General features: G+C 35.9%; 1 protein-coding gene across 3 annotated transcripts in view; it reads right to left on the bottom strand.

Moving 5' to 3' along the window:
* The window catches only part of NECTIN3 (nectin cell adhesion molecule 3), a 141,378-nt gene that overhangs the window by 75,811 nt on the left and 45,868 nt on the right, over window positions 1–19,699 (bottom strand). For all 3 annotated transcript variants that reach the window (XM_081234063.1, XM_081234061.1, XM_081234062.1), the window contains exons 2-4: window positions 16,545–16,886; window positions 7,065–7,361; window positions 3,313–3,430 (exon numbers count right to left, since the gene is read on the bottom strand). In XM_081234063.1, coding sequence (XP_081090189.1) covers window positions 3,313–3,430; window positions 7,065–7,361; window positions 16,545–16,886 — 757 coding nt within the window. The remainder of the gene's footprint in view (window positions 1–3,312; window positions 3,431–7,064; window positions 7,362–16,544; window positions 16,887–19,699) is intronic.

The following is a 19,699-nucleotide window of genomic DNA, read 5'->3' as shown; positions in this document are numbered from 1 at the left end:
AAAGATGGTTAATTTCTAAAGTACCAACAAGGGTCTTCTTATAAAATAACTTCATTCATAAGGTAGGCATCTGTGACAAAAAAAACCAATGCACCTTTGGTATCAATAATAACTCTTTTTAAATGGTTTCTCTACTAATTGGGTTAAAAGGTCCTATCTGGTGTACACATTATTATAAACCATAATAGGAATAAAATCCCACTATAAGAACTCTAAAACCATTCATTGCAATGGAACTAAGTATACTGTTATACCTCATTTTTCCAACCTTAGGGTATACCCCATGGGGGGAAAAAAACCGATAGGTCTTTATTTTGAAAGTGTTTTTACAGCCCATAAATTATTTTTTAAGATAAGAGGATAAAAAGTGAAGTAAACCCAGGCACTCAACTACTACTATAGTTTGAGCTAAGCAGACTTTCAAAAAGTGCATTCATTCATTCACTCAGCCATCCATTATTTTAATTACTAAGAACTTACTATTTACCATATTCTGCTCTGCTGGTGTTGCTGAAATGCACAGGTAAATAAGATTTGGTCCTTGCTTTCAATGATCTAAGCACATTAGTAGGAGACCAACAACTAATTACAAAGGTAATAAGAACACAGAACAATGAAAAGGTAGAAAGCAGCAAATCAACACTGGAGAACAGATGGAAGGATTTTGGTCTGTGATCTCAAGTGCATAAAAGAACAATCAGTAAAATCTTTTACAGTTGCTATGACTTTAATTTGCATTGAAGGATAAAGGTAACATTCTTACATGGTTTAAAGAACAAAAACAAAAACCCCATATCTTCTTCTTAAGAGGACTTTGGAAAGAACATTTTTACAAGCATCAGCTTTCAAAAGGTAAACCCTTTTTTTAGGAGTATAAGAATGAATATGAAGTCTATGTACTTACCAGTTAGCTCTGTACTTTGGGCCCAAAATTCTAACCACTTTAATTCTGAGAAATATAAAAATGGCTTATAATCCTTTAAAGCTGTTTATTCAAATAAGCTAGAAAAATCTAAATATCATATTAAACTCACAACAAATGACACGCTAAGTACCTTCCATGCTCCTGTACCTATGTTACATGATTTATATTCACTGTCTCTACCCTCACAAAAACTCTATGGGGTACCATTATCAATGAGGAAACAAAGGATTAGAAAGGTTAAATAACTTATTTAAAAAAGACATCTCCAAGTACAGACACCAGGATAAGAACTCAGAATTGTATGACTTTTAAAAATACCCTATCACACATCTTAACCAATGCCTTCTTCCCACATTGAAGAAAATGTAAATGGAAGGCCTTCTCTACTTTTAAAACTTTATCTTTGCTTAAAGACAATAGATTGACCAAATATACTCTTTCCTTGCACCCACAAAATACCACCTAAAGTAAGATTAAAGGAATGAACAAACTATTAAAAACCAATGCGGAGAAAGAGAACAGGAGGTAGAATTCATCAGATGTTTCAACAAACTTTTAGAAGACAGAAAACAGATGGGGAAAACAATATATGCTTTAGGCCAATGTTTCCCAATCAGGAGTAATTCTGTCTCCAGGTGACATACCTGGTATGTCTTGAGACAGTTTTGGTTGTCACAACTGGGGGCGGGGGGAGTATGTGCCACTGGCTGTAGAGAATAGAGGCCAGGGATGCCACTAAACATCCCACAATTCACAAGACTGCCTCCAACAACAAAGATTTATCCAGCCCAAAATGTCAACAGTACCAAGACTGAAAAGCTCTGCTTTTGGCTGAAGAAGTGCTTGCAGGAGGCATATGAATGAGGAAGCAGCAAATGTGGTCCACTGAACCCAAGATCTGGAGTTTGACTCACTGTACTGCAGAAGGCCAGGGTGAGGCAGAGCGCTAAAAATAAGATCAGTTGAAAGTTGAAAGAAACAAAAAAACAGACTCCTCTCAACTCCATACAGATACCAGGCATTTATGTTTTAGGCAAAATAATGAAGGTTAATTCAATAAATAAACTGAATGGCCATGAAAAAAAGAATTCTCCTCTTCAGTAACTGATATCTGAAGCTCCCCCAGTGAAATAAACTCCTCTCTAGTTGATCACTCGAAGTGGAATCTACCCAGTAGGCACTCCCCACTTAAAATAAAATGCTGAAGAGTTTCCACTCAGCATTTTATTTTAATGCATCACTGTGAAATGACTGGACAACTGAGAAAATTAAGAAATATCTACAAAATGAAAGACCAAACAAACAAAAAAAAGAACCTGGAGGAAAAAAGAAACAATATGTAAGAAGCAGAAAAAACTCTGCAGAGGAAATAATTCTAGTATCTCTAGGAAGAAACCAGAAGATACTATATCCATAAAATATGAAAAGGATGCTATGAAAATGAACAGAGAATAAGAAAACACTCTTAGAAACTGAAAATATGTCAAAAGAAAATTTTCAATCAGTGGAGCAGAGGGATCGAGGAAATCTTGGGAGAACAACAAAAACTGAAAACTAAGTAAGAGAGAATGTTTAGTATACAATAAATAGGAATTCCAGTACAAGCAAACAAACAAACAAAAAAAGCAGGGTTAATGACCAAGGGGAAAAAAAAAGAAAGAAGAGGAGAGAAGCAAAGAGAATCCACAGTTGACAGATACAATTCTCTAGACTGAGAAGGTGTGGGGCGTGGGGGGAGGGGTGCAAACACTGAGAAATACAAAAGCAAACCTCAGAATAGCAGTTTGAAATTCCACAGATAATGAGAATTAAGGATATTCAGATAGAAAACTACACAAGTAAAAAGAAGCAATTATTAGCCTCAGGAAAAACAAACAGCTTTAGGAACAAAAGAAAACAAAATTCCAGTATACTACTTAACTCTCAGTAAATAATATTTACCTGTCATAGGGAGGCAACGATTACACAGTTTATTTCAAAGTAGCTTAATTTCATTGGGACGATGAATGTCAGGAATATGTGTATGAGTATGTTTACGTGTGAAGGGGTAGATATAAAATTAAATTTTCGTTTTCATAATAAGTCAATAGACAGTGTTAAAGATTAGTAAATTAAGCAGCAGCAGATTAAGACCGATGATGATAAACACCAGAAAGAATTGCTAACGTCGCCAAAGTAGCCTCAATCACGGGGGCTGGAAGGTGGGGAGAGGTGGGGCAGAAAAACACTTAGAAACCCTTAATTTAATTTCCAGCTCTTAGTGTAATCATATATTACACTGATAAAAACAACTTCCAATATGCATTTAAGAATACTTCTTTAAAAAAAAAAAAAGAATACTTCTGACTTTTAAATAATTTCTCTTTAGAAGTATCTAACATTATTACCTGCTCCACACAGATTTGAAGGGTGGTGGATTTGCATCAGCATTACACTTGAGAGTAACACCTTTTCTTCCTACAAACCAGTTTCCATCATAGCCTGTTACTGAAACCTCAGGAGCGTCTATAAAATAAATGCATTATACAACAGGTTATCTTTTGTTTATGATAGATGCAATACACAACGATAAAGTGTTAACATAATACACAACTTTAGAAGTGGTGTATTTCCCTTCTCTCATATACATAAGAAATAAGGAATACAGTACTCAGTAAATACTGGTTGACTAAAAGAATGACTGAATGAATGGACAATGAGCACCAAACACTAGGCAGCTATAAGCATGTACAATTCTAGTTATCACGGACACAATGTAAGAATATTCACAAACCTATAATCACCAAAAGCAAAATGTAAGAGTCCTGTTATGAAATACGCAGAGGTATATGAACAAAGAAAATATAGTTGGTAATTTGATGAGACATGGCATTTAAGTACCAAGTCACTATATGAAACTGTCTTTAAAGAAATGTTTAATTCATAAGGAAATATCCCCTAAGAGATACCAAGTCAATTACAAAAATAATAATAATAATAATAATAAGATTCCTTATATTACAATTAATTAATATCCTTTGGGCATGTAAAGATGTGACAAACTTTCTAAGATGATAATCACAACTAAAGTAAATTATCTGAGGGCTCAACTATTCTAAAACATTAAATTTTTATTCATGGCCTAAAAGTACCCAAAGGTCTTTTAGCATATGTGCAATATAATTAGCTAAATGAGCAATTATCCACATCTACCATCAATATAAATTTATACCTTCAAACTGTAAAATCCAATACTAATCATTCATTCAACCACCATTGTTTAGCTCCTATTAAGTGACAGGCACTGTTTTAGATGTTTAGTATACATATAGACTCTGTATTCACAAAACTTATATTCTAATGGTAACAGGAAAGATGACATTTTAAAAACTTTAACTAAAATCCATTATGAGGGCCAAGAAGGAAAAGAATAGGATACTAAGAGAAAAGATAAAGAAATGCTATTTACGTATGGTACAGGGACATTCCATCCTTCTGTGAGCTATACAAGTAAACTAGATAAAAAGTACATGGCCAGATGGGAAGTTAGAGAGAGAACAGGTCAGTCTTTAACTCTGCAGGGAAGCCTGAAGTCAATCAAGCAAGGTTTACAGAAAAAAGTAGTAAAAAATTAAACTTTCTATACTAAGGTACAATTACCTTAATAATTAAAAAAAAGTCTGCCTCTTATAAATACAAAGAATTAACAAACATTTTTTCTAACTTAAAATTGGTAATAAAAATGTTACTGAAAGAACAGTACAGATATCTGTGAATTTAAGTTATTTTCAAAGGAGGAGAAATTAGGTAGTAAAGTATCCCCAAAGAATACCTCCAAATTTTGAGATACGAATTTTGGATATAAGATTTTATCTCCTTAAGCTTTGTTTACATGTTTCAGAGGGCCCAATTAACAGGAGAAAAGAATACTCTGAGAACATTTTAGGAGTAGGCCACTAAATCTAAACCATAACTATAAAGTTTTACATCAGGAGAAATATTTTTACACATTTAGAATTTCATTCAGGCAAACAAAAAATAATAGTATAAATACTGAAGAAAATTTCAGTCATTATTAGACACAGGGAAGAAAAAAATATGAGAAAAATATTAATGGTACTTACAACCAGGATGTAAATTTTAAAAGAAAAAGGAAATGTTAAAAGTATGTAAAAGCAAGAAAGAAAAAAAAGAAAAATTTTATTTGGATTCTCTAAATAATTGAGGAGAAAAGAAGGTACAGTCAGCCCTCTGTATCCATGAATTCAGCATCTGTGGATTCAACCAACTGTGGTTGAAAAATATTCAAAAAAAATTCTACAAAGTTCAAAAAAAGCAAAACTTGAATTTGCTGCATACCAGCAACTATTTCCATAGTATTTACATTGAATTTATAGCTATTTACATAATATTTACATTGTATTAGGTATTATTCTTGAGAATAATTCTTGAGGTATTCTTGAGGTATTATTCTTAAATAATCTAGAGATTATTTAAAGCACATGGGAGGATGTGTGTAGATTACATACAAATATTGATACTATGCCATTTTATATAAAGGATTTGAGCATCCTTGGATTTTGGTAACTGAAGGAGTCCTGGAACCAATCCCTCATGGATACCGAGGGACTACTACTAGGACTGTATTTGCACTCAAGAATACAATGGTAATAACATCCATGTAATACAGCTTCTCAAGTTTAACCCTATAAATATTTTAAAAGATCCTTAGAATTAGTTTTAGGGCTTCCCCGGTGGCGCAGTGGTTGAGAGTCCGCCTGCCAATGCAGGGGATACGGGTTCATGCCCCGGTCTGGGAAGATCCCACATGCCGTGGAGCAGCTAGGCCCATGAGCCATGGCCGGTGAGCCTGAGCATCCGGAGCCTGTGCTCCACAACGGGAGAGGCCACAACAGTGAGAGGCCCACGTACCGCAAAAAAAAAAAAAAAAAAAAAAAAGTTAAAAAAAAAAAAGAGGGCTTCCCTGGTGGCGCAGTGGTTGAGAGTCCGCCTGCCGATGCAGGGGACACGGGTTCGTGCCCCGGTTCGGGAAGATCCCACATGCTGTGGAGCAGCTGGGCCCATGAGCCATGGCCGCTGAGCCTGGCGTCCGGAGCCTGTGCTCCACAAGGGGAGAGGCCACAACAGTGAGAGGCCCACATACAGCCAAAAAAAAAAAAAAAAAAAGAATTAGTTTTAAAAAACATTAATTATACCAAGTGTAATGAATATGTGTAAAATTCCATGAATGTCATATCAAAGAAAACAATAACAACAAAAAACAGAACATTTCCTTCAAAAACCTACATAGATTTATGATCTGTGCATGGACAGAAATGACACCAGAACCTAAACACTTCTCCTAATTTTATCTTCAACCTACTTAATTTTCATTATCTTTGCTATATGCTATCTGCACCGTCACTTTTTCTCTTGCTCAAAATTTTAAAATGCTACACAAAGAATGTATCAAAAATGAGAAACTTTATAGAAGAGGGGAAAGTATATACACACACGTACATATCCACACAAACATACACACAAGAGTATCCCTTAACCAAAAAATAAAAGCACAAGATGGGCCAGGTTTGAACCTTATCTAAGATTATTATTATCCCAATGATGACTCTGTTTTACCTTTATGAGGATCTTACAACATGATCAATAAAATCAGACTAGAAATAATACTGAAAAAACACAAATTTTCAAACTAATTAAAATGCATCTAGGAAGTAAAAGATCCTTGCTGAAAACATCATGGGTAGCATCAATAAAAATGAATAACAGCTAAATTAATTGGATTGGAGAAGGAGCTGTTTTTCACCAAGTATTGCACATTCTGAGGTATAAATTTCCACAATTCACCTAAGTCTAGCTTATTTTTAAGGTCTAAAAAGGACAAGCCTAAATAATTTTAAGCTGGACAGCAACTTTAAAATCATTGTCTGTCTTTACAAACATAAATATGTTCTGGTTAAATGGAATTGCCATGAAAATATTCTTTTTTAAATTAAGAAAAAACGTCAACAAGGAAAATCTATAACAATATCTGAATATTAAATATTCAAACTAAAGACAGCTTGATACAGAATTATGTTAAAGGGAGAAAATTAAAATAAAATGCATGATGTTTAAAAGGCAAATGTTATTCTTTACTTACACTGTATGTCTAATATGAAAGAATATCGGATGTCCTTTTCCAAGGCTGGATGTTTTACAACACAAGTAATCCGCCTTCCTCTAGCAAATCTGGTAGGAAAAAGCTTGTATTGGCTGACAATTGTTGCTGTTTCATTTGGAAAAGAAGTCGTAGTGGATTCCATTTCGCCAAGATCACCTTCCCAATCAATATGTGCAACTGGTTTTCCAGTGGCTGCGATACAAATGGCTGCTACTGTTTCATTTCCTCCATCAATTAAAGAATCTGGCCCTTTTATCAGGCTCACAGTGGGTTCAACTGTTTAAATTTAAAAAAATTAGTTACATTTCAATCAAAAGCATATTTACTCCTTCCAAGCCACAACTAGCCATATTTCATAAACTCAGAGACAACTGCATATAAAATACACACACACTAAATGCCAACAGCAGCTGGGTTCTTGGAACGAGAAGATCATGAACCAGGCCAAACAAAAAGCAAGACTTTACATAACCATCACAAAGATGGCTCTCCCTGGTAAAGATACACTTTTCTTTACAGGGACAAATGAGTTTTCCCCAAAATTAGTATATAAAAAAAATTCCTGCAAATTTGATCATAATTTCCATTAGGAGATTAAAGGTACTACTACTCTGAAAGGAGATTAAAGGTACTATTACTATTACACTATTAAGCCCGTGGCACACAGGCTTAGTTGCTCTGCGGCATGTGGTATCTTCATGGACCAGGGCTCGAACCCGTGTCCCCTGAATTGGCAGATGGATTTTTTTTTTTTTGCGGTACGCGGGCCTCTCACTGTTGTGGCCTCTCCCTGTTGCGGAGCACAGGCTCCGGATGCGCAGACTCAGCGGCCACGGCTCACGGGCCCAGCCGCTCCGCAGCATGTGGGATCTTCCCGGACCGGGGCACGAACCCGTGTCCCCTGCATCGGCAGGCGGACTCTCAACCACTGCGCCACCAGGGGAGCCCCGGCAGATGGATTCTTAACCACTACGCCACCAGGGAAAAGAAAAGGTGGTTTTAACATAAAATGCTTCAATTTGCAGCAAAAATGTTTACAACACATTTAATATAGGTACTGTTAAAATGTAATGTCACTAACAGTTTATTGAAATGTACATGCTACCTACCTTTATCTGGTATAAGAAAGCTCCTCAGCAGGGGAAGTAACCTTAATGTTAGACTCCTTGAATCTACCCTCCATATATATGCTAGCTATCTCTTCATATTTTCCAGCAAATTTTATAGGCTCCTGTGTAAATTCCTGAGTACTCACCATCATGAATTCTTTGGCTCAAGCCTATAGGTTACTGTGTGCATTAAATTTTTAATCTAAAAGACTATTTTTCATTTCCAAAATTTCTAATTGGTTCATTTTTTAAATATTTTTTGTCTCAACGTTCTGTTCCTGAGATTTATTTATGTGGGATCATTTAGCCTTAGATTATTATTTTGCAATTCTTCTTTTTTTTACTTTTTACTTTTAGATCATTTAGATTTGCAGGCAATTGTATAAATTATTAGTTTTAACTACCGTATGGTTCATTTACTGTTGGACATTGGTGCTATTTCCTGTTTGGTACAAACAATTTTATAAGAAACATTTTCATTCATGTATCTTGGTATATTTGTATAAAAGGTCCTGTAGTTTATCCCTTGGTACTATGTTTATTTCCATTATTTATCAGTTAATGCCAAAAAGCTTTCCAAAGTACCAATTTACTCCCAATCTTAGCACTCTGGTTGGTCCAACATACCCACTACAGTTGATAGTCAGACTTCTCAATGTTTGCCAACCTTGTAAGTACGTAACAGCATATCACTGAAACCTTGTTTCTAATTTCTCAGATTATGAATGACGTTAAGGATCTTTTCTTGTTTATGAGCCATTTGGAATTTCTTCTTCTGCAAAATACTTATTAAAGCCAATTTTTTTTTCTTACTGATTTGGGAGAGTCCTTTTCTGATTATATGTGAAAATATCTTCCACCAGTTTAGGGCTTGTCTCTTTACCCTATGGTGTGTTTTGATGAGCAGAAGTTTTTAATTCAAATGCATAAAATTTATCAGTTAACTGCTTTTATATACAGGCACACCTCATTTGATTGCACTTTGCTGTATTGTGCTTCATAAATATTGCATTGTTCACAAATAGAAAGTCTGGGGCAACCCTGCACTGATCAAGTTTATCAGCACCATTTTTCCAACAGCATTTGCTCATTTCCTGTCTCTGTCACATTTTGGTAATTCTCACAATATTTCAACCTTTTTCTTTATTATTATATGTGTTATGATGATCTGTGATCTTCGATGTTACTACTGTAAAAAGATTACAACTGGATGAAGACTCAGATGATGGTTAGCATTTTCTAGCAACAAAATGTTTTTTAAATTAAGGTATGTACATTGTTTTTTATGACATAATACTATTATATCAAAACTACAATAAGGTATCACCTCACACCAGTCAGAATGGCCATCATTAAAATATCTACAAACAATAAATGCTGGAGAGGGTGTGGAGAAAAGGGAACCCTCTTGCACTGTTGGAGGGAATATAAATTGATACAGCCACTACGAAGAACAGTAGGAGGTTCCTTAAAAAACTAAAAATAGAACTACCATACAACCCAGCAATCCCACTACTGGGCGTATATCCTGAGAAAACCATAATTCAAAAAGAGTCTGTACCAGAATGTTCACTGCAGCACCATTTACAATAACCAGGACATGGAAGCAACCTAAGTGTCCAGCGACAGATGAATGGATAAAGAAGATGTGGCACATATATACAATGGAATATTACTCAGTCATAAAAAGAAACAAAATTGAGTTATTTGTAGTGAGGTGAATGGACCTAGAGTCTGTCATACAGAGTGAAGTAACAGAAAGAGAAAAACAAATACCGTATGCTAACACATATATATGGAATCTAAAAAAAAAAGTGATTCTGAAGAACCTAGGGGGAGGACAGGAATAAAGATCCAGATGTAGAGAATGGACCTGAGGACATGGGGAGGGGGAAGGGTAAGCTGGGACGAAGTGAGAGAGTGGCATGGACATACACTACCAAATGTAAAACAGATAGCTAGTGGGAAGGAGCCGCATAGCACAGGGAAATCAGCTCCGTGCTTTGTGACCACCTAGAGGGGTGGGATAGGGAGGGTGAGAGGGAGACGCAAGAGGGAGGGGATATGGGAATGTGTGCATACACATAGCTGATTCACTTTGTTATACAGCAGAAACTAACACATCATTGTAAAGCAATTATACTCCAATAAAGATGCAAAAAAAAAGACATAATACTATTGCACACTTAACAGACTATAGTATGGTATAAACTTTTTTTTTTTTTTTTTCCGGTACACGGGCCTCTCACTGCCGCGGCCTCTCCCGTTGCAGAGCATAGGCCCCGGACGCACAGGCTCAGCGGCCATGGCTCATGGGCCCAGCCGGTCTGCGGCATGTGGGATCCTCCCAGACCGAGGCATGGACCTGTGCCCCCTGCATCGGCAGGTGGACTCTCAACCACTGCGCCACCAGGGAAGCCCTAAACATAATTTTTATAACACTGGGAAACCAAAAAATTCATGTGACTGTTTTACTGTGATATTCACTTTATTGCAATACTAGCTTTATTACAGTGGTCTAGAACTGAACCCACAATATCTCCAAGGTATGTTTGTACTAAGAATTACCTGTCTACTTCCAGACCAAATTACTATATATATCACATCGTAATTCGGCCTTGAAGTAGACCAAATTTCTTCTTCTCTACAGAAATTTAAGAGATTGACTTATCCCTTCAAATGGTAAGCACAGTTGTTTAACTGTCTGTGTCCGATAATTCCAACATCTCATGCAGGTCTGTTTCTGTTGTCTTGTTTGCGGTGGCTGCTGCTTGTGGAGTCTTCTTTACTTGTATGCCTGGTTATTCAAGCAGATGACATCCTTGAGTTTGAATAATGAAGGTAGAAATAATTTAAGGCTTAGAATGCAGTACCTTTCTGTGCTTTCTTCTGCTAAGCTAGCTCCTGAGAACACTATCCAGTCCAGGATCTCCTTAATTTCAGACTACCCAAGCGATATAAACCAGGCCTAGAAGTCTATAAGAAGACTGGTTTACTACAGGTGTACTACTATTCTGAAAACGTTAAGCCTTTGGGTACCAGGAGAATATAAGAAAGGTTATTAGACATCCCATTTTGAGCAGACTTGCATTCAGATATTTGTCTCTCTCACTTCTCAAGGTTTTCGAAATCTTAGTTCATCATCTTCAGTGTCTCTTCTGAATTGTCTAATGTCCCCAAGGTTGAATAGATTTTAGCTTTCGGTACTAGGTTTATTTCTGTTTCTACCTTCTCTTAGATTTGGTCTAGTTATATTCCTCACTATGTTGTTATTTCTTTGAAGTTTTCAATGGTTTTTAACATTTCACCTGCCCATCCCCCACCATGGGAGAGTTAATGTGAATAACCTGTGCCATCAATAGAGGCTTTTATCTTCGAGGACCTTAAAAAGTTATCTTAAAGTCAATTTTAAATTGTTATTTCTATTGCTTCTGAAGGGAACCAATCTCCTGGTTGTACGCTTCATTTGTTTTCTAAAGTGACTTTTCTCATATTCCCCAACATTTAAGTTAACTTCTCTGTATGCTTCCCTGTCTAGTGGTTTTGTTGTTGCTTCCTCTTAAGATGCTATCCAATGCCCTATATACTCTGATTTGGGGGAACATGAAGTTTTCCCAGCCCTGCATTAACGCCAGGATTGTTAAGCCTACTTCTTTCTGTTCGTTCTTTCACCCACCTCAAAAGTTTCCTCTCACGTGCACATAGATCAGTACTGAAGCAAAGACTTCAGAGGGCCATTCTGTAGGTCTCTAAAGCACACACATTCTTTCTCTCTCATGTTCCCTTCTTTCCAGTATTCTGCTCCACAAATTCTAATCACCTGTCCAATCTGTCTCTTAAACTCAGTGAGACCAGCATTCTCTACCTGAATTCCTTGCCACTGAGCTGTCACTGGAAACTGCCTAAGGAGGAGGCTGGAGCAATTGTAGAACTCATCTTGTTTATTTTCCTTCTTTCAGGGATCATAATCTTACCGTGCCTATTAAGTTGCCTAGTTTTTTTTGTTGCTAGAGAGAGAAAGGGTAAATCCAATCCCTGTTACTCCATCATGTGCAGCAGTGGAAATTTTTTTTTGTTTTTAATTACAGAAGTAATATTACTAAAAATTGGAAAAACAAAGAAAACTTATCCACAACTGTAATATCTTAATACAGTCATTATCATATTCTTCCATTTCCTTGTCTTATTTGTTTCTAGTTTCTATATAGATGTAATCATGGCATACCTACAGTTTTGTGGCTCATTTTATTTTCAAGCAGCAATACTTCTCTTAACTACAATTTTAACAACTATATAATATCCCATATATCAAGAGGAAGTAACCAATTGTACAACTCCTCTGCTATGGGGCATTTGTTGTTTACTGTTCCCAAAGCTTTCTGCTATATTACATTCCCTTAATTCACTTTCTATTACTACTACTCCTTTGAAACTCTAATGTCACTGCCTAATCTATACACTCAATACTTTTCTCTGCCTATTCTCTTTGACTGATTTGGTAAAATTTGATACTTAGTGCAGTTCTTCCCAATCAGTTCCAAAAGAATTAAGTTCTAATGCCTTCAGGTATCTGCTGTAAGTAATGAATTAACTTCTGGGCTATGCATTTAGAATGATAGTAGCTATTTGCCAGCCTTCGGAGAACTGAAAAAAATGGTCACTGAAATCATTTTCTGTATGGCTTCTCACTGTGGGAAAAAGCTGCTAGAATAATCTTAAAAACTTTTATCTTCTCTTGATATGAATAATATTACTTTGACAGTTTTTCTCAAAGCTATCTTTTTGAACTCCTCATCTCTATTTCTTCCAATCTCTGCCCTAATAAGTCTTAGGCTTTCAGTTACTTTTTGTAAGTCTCTTAAAAACTTTTATCTGATAAACACTACTACCTGGATGATCCCTGATTTTATTTGCTTTTGATACAAAGCTTGACTCTATATAGTTTCTAACCACCTACCTGGTATTGTTTGCCTATGTATCCTCCAACTCAATAAGCCAAATGTTGAGCTCATCGTCTTTTCCTCCCAATCCCCAACATGTTTTTCATTCAGATATGCCCATTTAAATTAATGGTAACATAATTTACTCAATCACTAAGGTTCAAAACCTGTTACTGTTCAAACCTCTCTAGTTTACTATATACAGTCAGTTACAACGTTCTGTAAATTTTTCCTTTGTAGTAGTTCCCTTCCTCACTCAAGTGGCAGAAATTAGAAAATTAACTTCAAGCTTTCATGGCCTCATGGCTGAAGCATTATGATTTCAGGACTCTTCATTTCAATCCATCAAAAACACCAGACTCATCATCTTAAATCACAACTTTCATCACATTACTTCTAAATCAGGTCTATGAGTTAGGTATCCCTCTAAGCAAGGTGAGAAGATGGTCAAAGCAGTGTTTCTCAAACTCTACTGTGCATAAAAAGTACTTGGGGATCTTGCTAAAATGTAGATTTATCATTCAACAAGTCTGGGAGGGATCTGTAATTCTATATTTCTAACATGCTCCCAAGTGATGCCACTGCTGCTGGTTCATGAACCATGCTTTAAACAGTGAGAATCTGGGACTTCCCTGGTTGTCCAGTGGTTAGGGCTACATGATTCCACTGCAGGGCGCACAGGTTTGATCCCTGCTCAGGGAACTAAGATCCTGTATGCTGTGCAGTGTGGCCAAAAAAATAAAAAAATAAAAAATAAACAGCAAGAATCTGAGAATAAAAGAAGAGAGGTGAGAAGACGTACAATGCTGTATACTAAGTTTGCATTTACAGCAATATAAAGCTCAAGTTCCCCATCTTAATATTTAGATTACTCCTACCCTACCTTTCTAGCCTTTAATTCTTGTATTTTATATAAATCCTTTGAACAATCAACAAATACTCAGTGGTCCTGCAGAGGACACTTGGCAATGTTGAGAGACATTCTAACTTGTTGAAACTTATGCAACTGCTACTAGCATCTACTGGGTAGAGGTCATGGATGCTGCTAAACAGTCTACAATGCACAGGACAGCTCATCACAAGAATTCCAGCCCAAAAGTTCAACAACATCAATTTTGAAGAAACTCTGCCCTAATAATATGCTGTTTTCTGCCTCCCTGCGTTGGCTCATTCTCCTCCCTATACTTCTTTCCTTTTTGCCTACCTAAAACCTATCCACCATTCAAGGACTGGCTCAACTACTCTTCTACAAAACATTTCTAAACTACAGAGTTTATTTATCCATTCCTATGCCCTACTTAAATAACATTTAGTGTATTACTGCTACATACCAGAAACTCTTATAGGCTTCAGGGATATAAAGTTAAATTTTAAAGTGCACAGTTGCAGTCCACCACAAGTTTATAGTGAAGAAGACACATAATAAGCATTATGTTTATTGCTACAACAAAGATAAGCTCAAGATACAAAGGCAAAAGAGCAAAAAACCCCATCAAATTGCAGAGGGGTAGATATTTCAAGAATGGCTTCCAAAAGGATGCAGTTTGGGGCTTCCCTGGTGGTGCAGTGGTTAAGAATCTGCCTGCCAATGCAGGGGACACGGGTTCAAGCCCTGGCCCGGGAAGATCCCATGTGCTGCTGAGCAACTAAGCCCGTGCACCACAACTACTGAGCCTCTGCTCTAGAGCCCGCGTGCCACAACTACTGAGCCTGCATGCCTAGAGCCCATGCTCCACAACAAGAGACGCCATCGCAATGAGAAGCCCGCATACCGCAACGAAGAGTAGCCCCCGCTCACTGCAACTAGAGAAAGCCTGCGCGCAGCAACCAAGACCCAAGGCAGCCAAAAATAAATAAAATAAACTTATATAAAAAAAAAAAGGATGTGGTTTGATGAGTAGCAGTTAAATAGAAGAATCTAGAAGAAAGAGACAGGAGGAAAAAGGTGGTAATCCAGGCATAAGAAAACACACATGTAAAAATATAGGTGTTAATGAAGTGTAAATAGTTAATTATGATTATAAAATTTGGGTTGCTGGGAGAAGTAGAGCAAGGAATGGAATAGATGAAGTTAGAGAAGAAGACCCAGCTAAAAGCGTGACTAGTCTTATACTATCAACAGTCGAGTTTTAAACCATTGAGTATTGTGTTAATTTAAGGGGAACTACTAAAATTTAAAGCAAAAAGTCTTACTCACAAGTTCTCTCTTCTACATGAGAACTATTTATCTATTTTTTCTTGACACTGAGTTTTTCTGTGACTTTTTTTACCCCAATGGCTTGCACTTGATTTTTCAGATATTTATGCCGTGCCTTCCAATCAAAACAGTTCTCAAAAGTATCAATTTTGTAAACATAAGTTATATTTTTCCCACAGCTCTTAGGGCAGGCTCTTAAACATTAAAGTCTTCAAATATTTAATTTTGTTTCTATTTTTAAACAGCATTTCTCAACATGAAAAAATATATAACATATTTGGACAAAATTTCTTTCCTGCACATCAGTGACCGTGAAATCATGCCATTAAATATTAGAGGCTGTGTAGTTATTTGGTTCTCTGGAAGCAGACACTGAGATCAAATGAGGAGTACAAAAGGCTTATTAGGGAACAACATCTGGGAGAAAAGTGAAGGAGGATTGAGTAGGGAAAGCTATCAGCAGACCTTACAAAGTCCCTGACAGGCAAACAGGCAGATTCATAGCAAAGACCACCCATTAAAGAAGTTCCACTCTGGGTGGAAATGACTACAGTTGCTTTTACTCCTTAATCCTCCTTCTAGTATTATAAAAGTACTCACTGGCTATTCCAAATTGGTTTACCTTTCACTGCAGGTGACTATTTTAATGCTAATAAGCTCATAAGCTCTTCCTAAATTCTGCTATAAACTTTAATAGTTATCAGATAGGAAAAGGCAGAAGATCTTTCAATGCAAGCAACAGACCAAGATTCAAATAGCTATGCAAATCCACAACAGCAGAAATAAAATCTGATTTGAAAAACAAATGAGATGTCAAAGGCTCTAAGACCACAGTCACTTAAAAAAATGGAAAAGCTTATTTAAAGATGGTAATTTAATTAAAGGTTGAAAAATTTGAGGGGAAATAATGAAAATAAATGTCAAAGAAACTCAGCACTTAGTATTATAAATAAAAAACAATCTTTCATGAAGAAAGTAAAATAGCTATAAATTACACAGCTTTATATAGATACACAGGTAGACAGGGACAAGATTTAGTTTAAACTGAGAGTCTAGAATCATAGAATTTTATGACAGAACTTGAAAAAACATATCTGAATTCTTTTATTTTAAACCTACATTTATATATAATTTCAATCATTTTAAGTTCTTGAAAATACTTTTACAATAATCCTCACCACACCACCAAAATATACAATTTAAGTACACCTACCTAATACAGTTACAATTGTAGAGGACTGAGCATTTCCAAGTGGGAATGTAACAGCTTTGCATATATATTGTCCAGAATCAGAGAATCCTATGTTATGTAGAGTAATTGTTGCATCATTAAGTGAATAGTTTTTAAACAAGACTCTTCCCTGATATTCTCCTTGAACAGAGAATCCATATTGAGGATGATGAACTGCAACAGTCTGTGCACTTTTGCCATGTACCTTCTCCCATAAAATTTGTGTTATAGTTTCATTTCCTTCAATTAAACACTTCAGTGAAACATTCTTTCCCCATACTGCTGTGACATGTGGCTCCACAATAACTGGTCCAGCTAAGGCACCTAAGGAAAAACAAAAAAGCATATTCTTAAAAATGAAAAAAAGTTACATTAACATATTATCAAATGCCCTCCCTTCCTGTTTTCCTCTCTCCCTTCTTCTCCTTGTGTAAGTACACACACACACACACACACACAGGCACAGACACTAATGACCGAGTAACAGGAAGGACTGAAAAGAGCTAGATGTTCCCAGGGCTGGATTTAAGACCCAAAGAATGATTCTTAAGTGAATCAAATAATCACCAATATGTGTTGCAGTGGAAAAGCACTAGATTGGGCCAAGAGTAAGCTTAAGAGCAGGTCCTTCCCCAGTCAAGCCACCAGGTAAGGTCCCAGCCCTAGCTGACACCCTGACTGCAGCCTTGTGAGAGACTCTGAAACAAAGGACCCAGCTGATCTATGCCTAGATTCCTGACCCAAAGAAACTGAGAGGTGATAAATATATGCTGTTTTAATACTATTAAATTTTAGGGTATTTTGTTACTCAGCAACAGATAATTAATATATTTAGGATCTGTCAAACCAAATATAATACCCAAGTTTCTTCCTTTGGAGAGTTCCTCTACCAAAAATCTGTATAAAACACTTCATTAAAGATAGACCAACTGCCAGAAAACATGGATTTCAAAAACACATATAAATGTGAAATTAAGTTTTTCTACCTCACAGATGAAGAAAAACTATTCTACAAGCAAAAGTTAAAATAAAATGATACCAAACTTCACTTTTATAATACTGATTTCCTTCCTAAAAGCAATGATGAAATATAAATCATTTTAAGGAATATAGGACTAATACTCATGAATACTAAACTCAAGCAAGATGCTCTTCACTGACAGGTATATTAGAACATTATAACAAATCCTTGGAGAGTTTACAACTCACATACATGTCCTGGCAAAACAAATGCTCAAATTAAGAAATAAACCAATATAAGCACTTGAATATGGAAACTGTATAAATACCTTTAAAATTTAGAGTTATGTCTAGTTAATATTTTTAAATAAACACAAAAATGCAGAAAGATATCAATTAAAAAGATAACCAAGAAAAATGTGTTTAAACGCATCAACAGTTCTAAACAACAACAAAACCTTTACACAATGTTATTTCCATGAATAAGATTTTTTCCTTCTTGGGAGGAAAAAAAACCATAAATGAATATATTAGATAGATACATATATGGATACATACGTAGATAGAGAGTTAGATAAGAGGGCAAACTTTATCACCCAAGAGATGATTGAGGATATTGCAAAAAAGGACTGGCAATTCACACTGACCATACTTAACAGCTATGGAAGAAAAAGGATTTCTTTTAGCCACTACACCAAAAAAGTATCAAGTCCAAAAAATTTACCATCATTGCTCTTATCATGCTTTCAAGAATAATTACAAAGCTTTTAAAATCTAACCTAAAACATATAAAATATGAAAGTATTCTAATGCATTTTAACAAGCTATCATAAGCCTAGTACTATACCCAAAACTATGCAAATGAAAGGGCAATTTACTAATATTGAAAATTTCATATAATATTATGAAAGAACACACAGCTCTTTATTTAAAGAAAAAGACACAATGACCAAGTAGGATATTCAAGAATGTAAGAATATTTTTAGAGTATTCATCACACTGAAAAGTCACATAACTTTCTCATCTGATGCCAAAAAGACATTTAATAGAATTCAATATTCATTATCTGATTTTTTTAAAATTAATTTATTTATTTTTAAATTTTTGGCTGCGTTGGATCTTTGTTGCTGCACACAGGCTTTCTCTAGTTGCGGCAAGCAGGGGCTACGCTTTGTTGTGCTGCGCGGGCTTCTCATTGTGGTGGCTTCTCTTGTTGCAGAGCACGGGCTCTAGGCACGTGGGCTTCAGTAGTTGTGGCACGCAGACTCAGTAGTTGTGGCTCACGGGCTCTAGAGTGCAGGCTCAGTAGTTGTGGTGCACAGGCTTAGTTGCTCCAAAGCATGTGGGATCTTCCCAGACCAGGGCTCGAACCTGTGTCCCCTGCATTGGCAGGTTGATTTTTAACCACTGTGCCACCAGGGAAGCCCTCATTATCTGATTTTTTAAAAAATAACTAACAACTGAGAAAAGGATTCTTAATAATAAAGTAGATTTTTCTCAAATCAATGGCCATCACAAAGCTAAAATTTAAAAGGGTGCATGGTTATTAATGAAAGACCAAGACAAGATGGTGCACTGTCATTATCATCATTCAACTTAGACTAGAAATTCCCATTCAATGAGGCAAGAAAAGGAAAGAAGGAAGAATAAGAATAAGAAAGGAACAGACAAAATTATTATTTGAAAAACCTATTACTAGAAAAACCTAAGAAGGCCAAGTAAAGCGCTATTAGAACAAATATTGTGGTTGCTTGCAAACCATGCAAACTGTATACAAAATGTATATTCATCATGCCATAACAAGTGATAACCTTTACAAACTTACTGTAGAAAAAGTCAATATTTGCAAAATATTAACATTTAAGACACCCATGAATAATGTTGTAAAGAACCTAGAAACCTGGGCAATTAACTTGAGTAAATGGAAGATATGTTCTTGAGAAGAAAGACGTAATGCCTACTACTTAGGTGGCAAATCTCTCAGTGTTAGCACACAAATTAAATGCAACTTCAGTAAAAACCATGACAAAAATTCTTGAAACTAGACTAGGGACAATATGTTTTAAAAAAAAAACCACAATAGCACAATAAAGGGGAGAAAGAATACTAAAGTAAAAATAATAAAAACCTTAATGTCTTAAAACAATTGAAAGTACACAAACAGATCAACATATAGA

Source organism: Mesoplodon bidens (genome assembly GCF_964165515.1).
Source record: "Mesoplodon bidens genome assembly, chromosome: 5".
Classification (NCBI taxonomy): Eukaryota; Metazoa; Chordata; class Mammalia; order Artiodactyla; family Ziphiidae; genus Mesoplodon; species Mesoplodon bidens.
The sequence above is the reverse complement of the archived record's forward strand: the minus strand, read 5'-3'. Positions and strand labels throughout refer to the sequence as shown.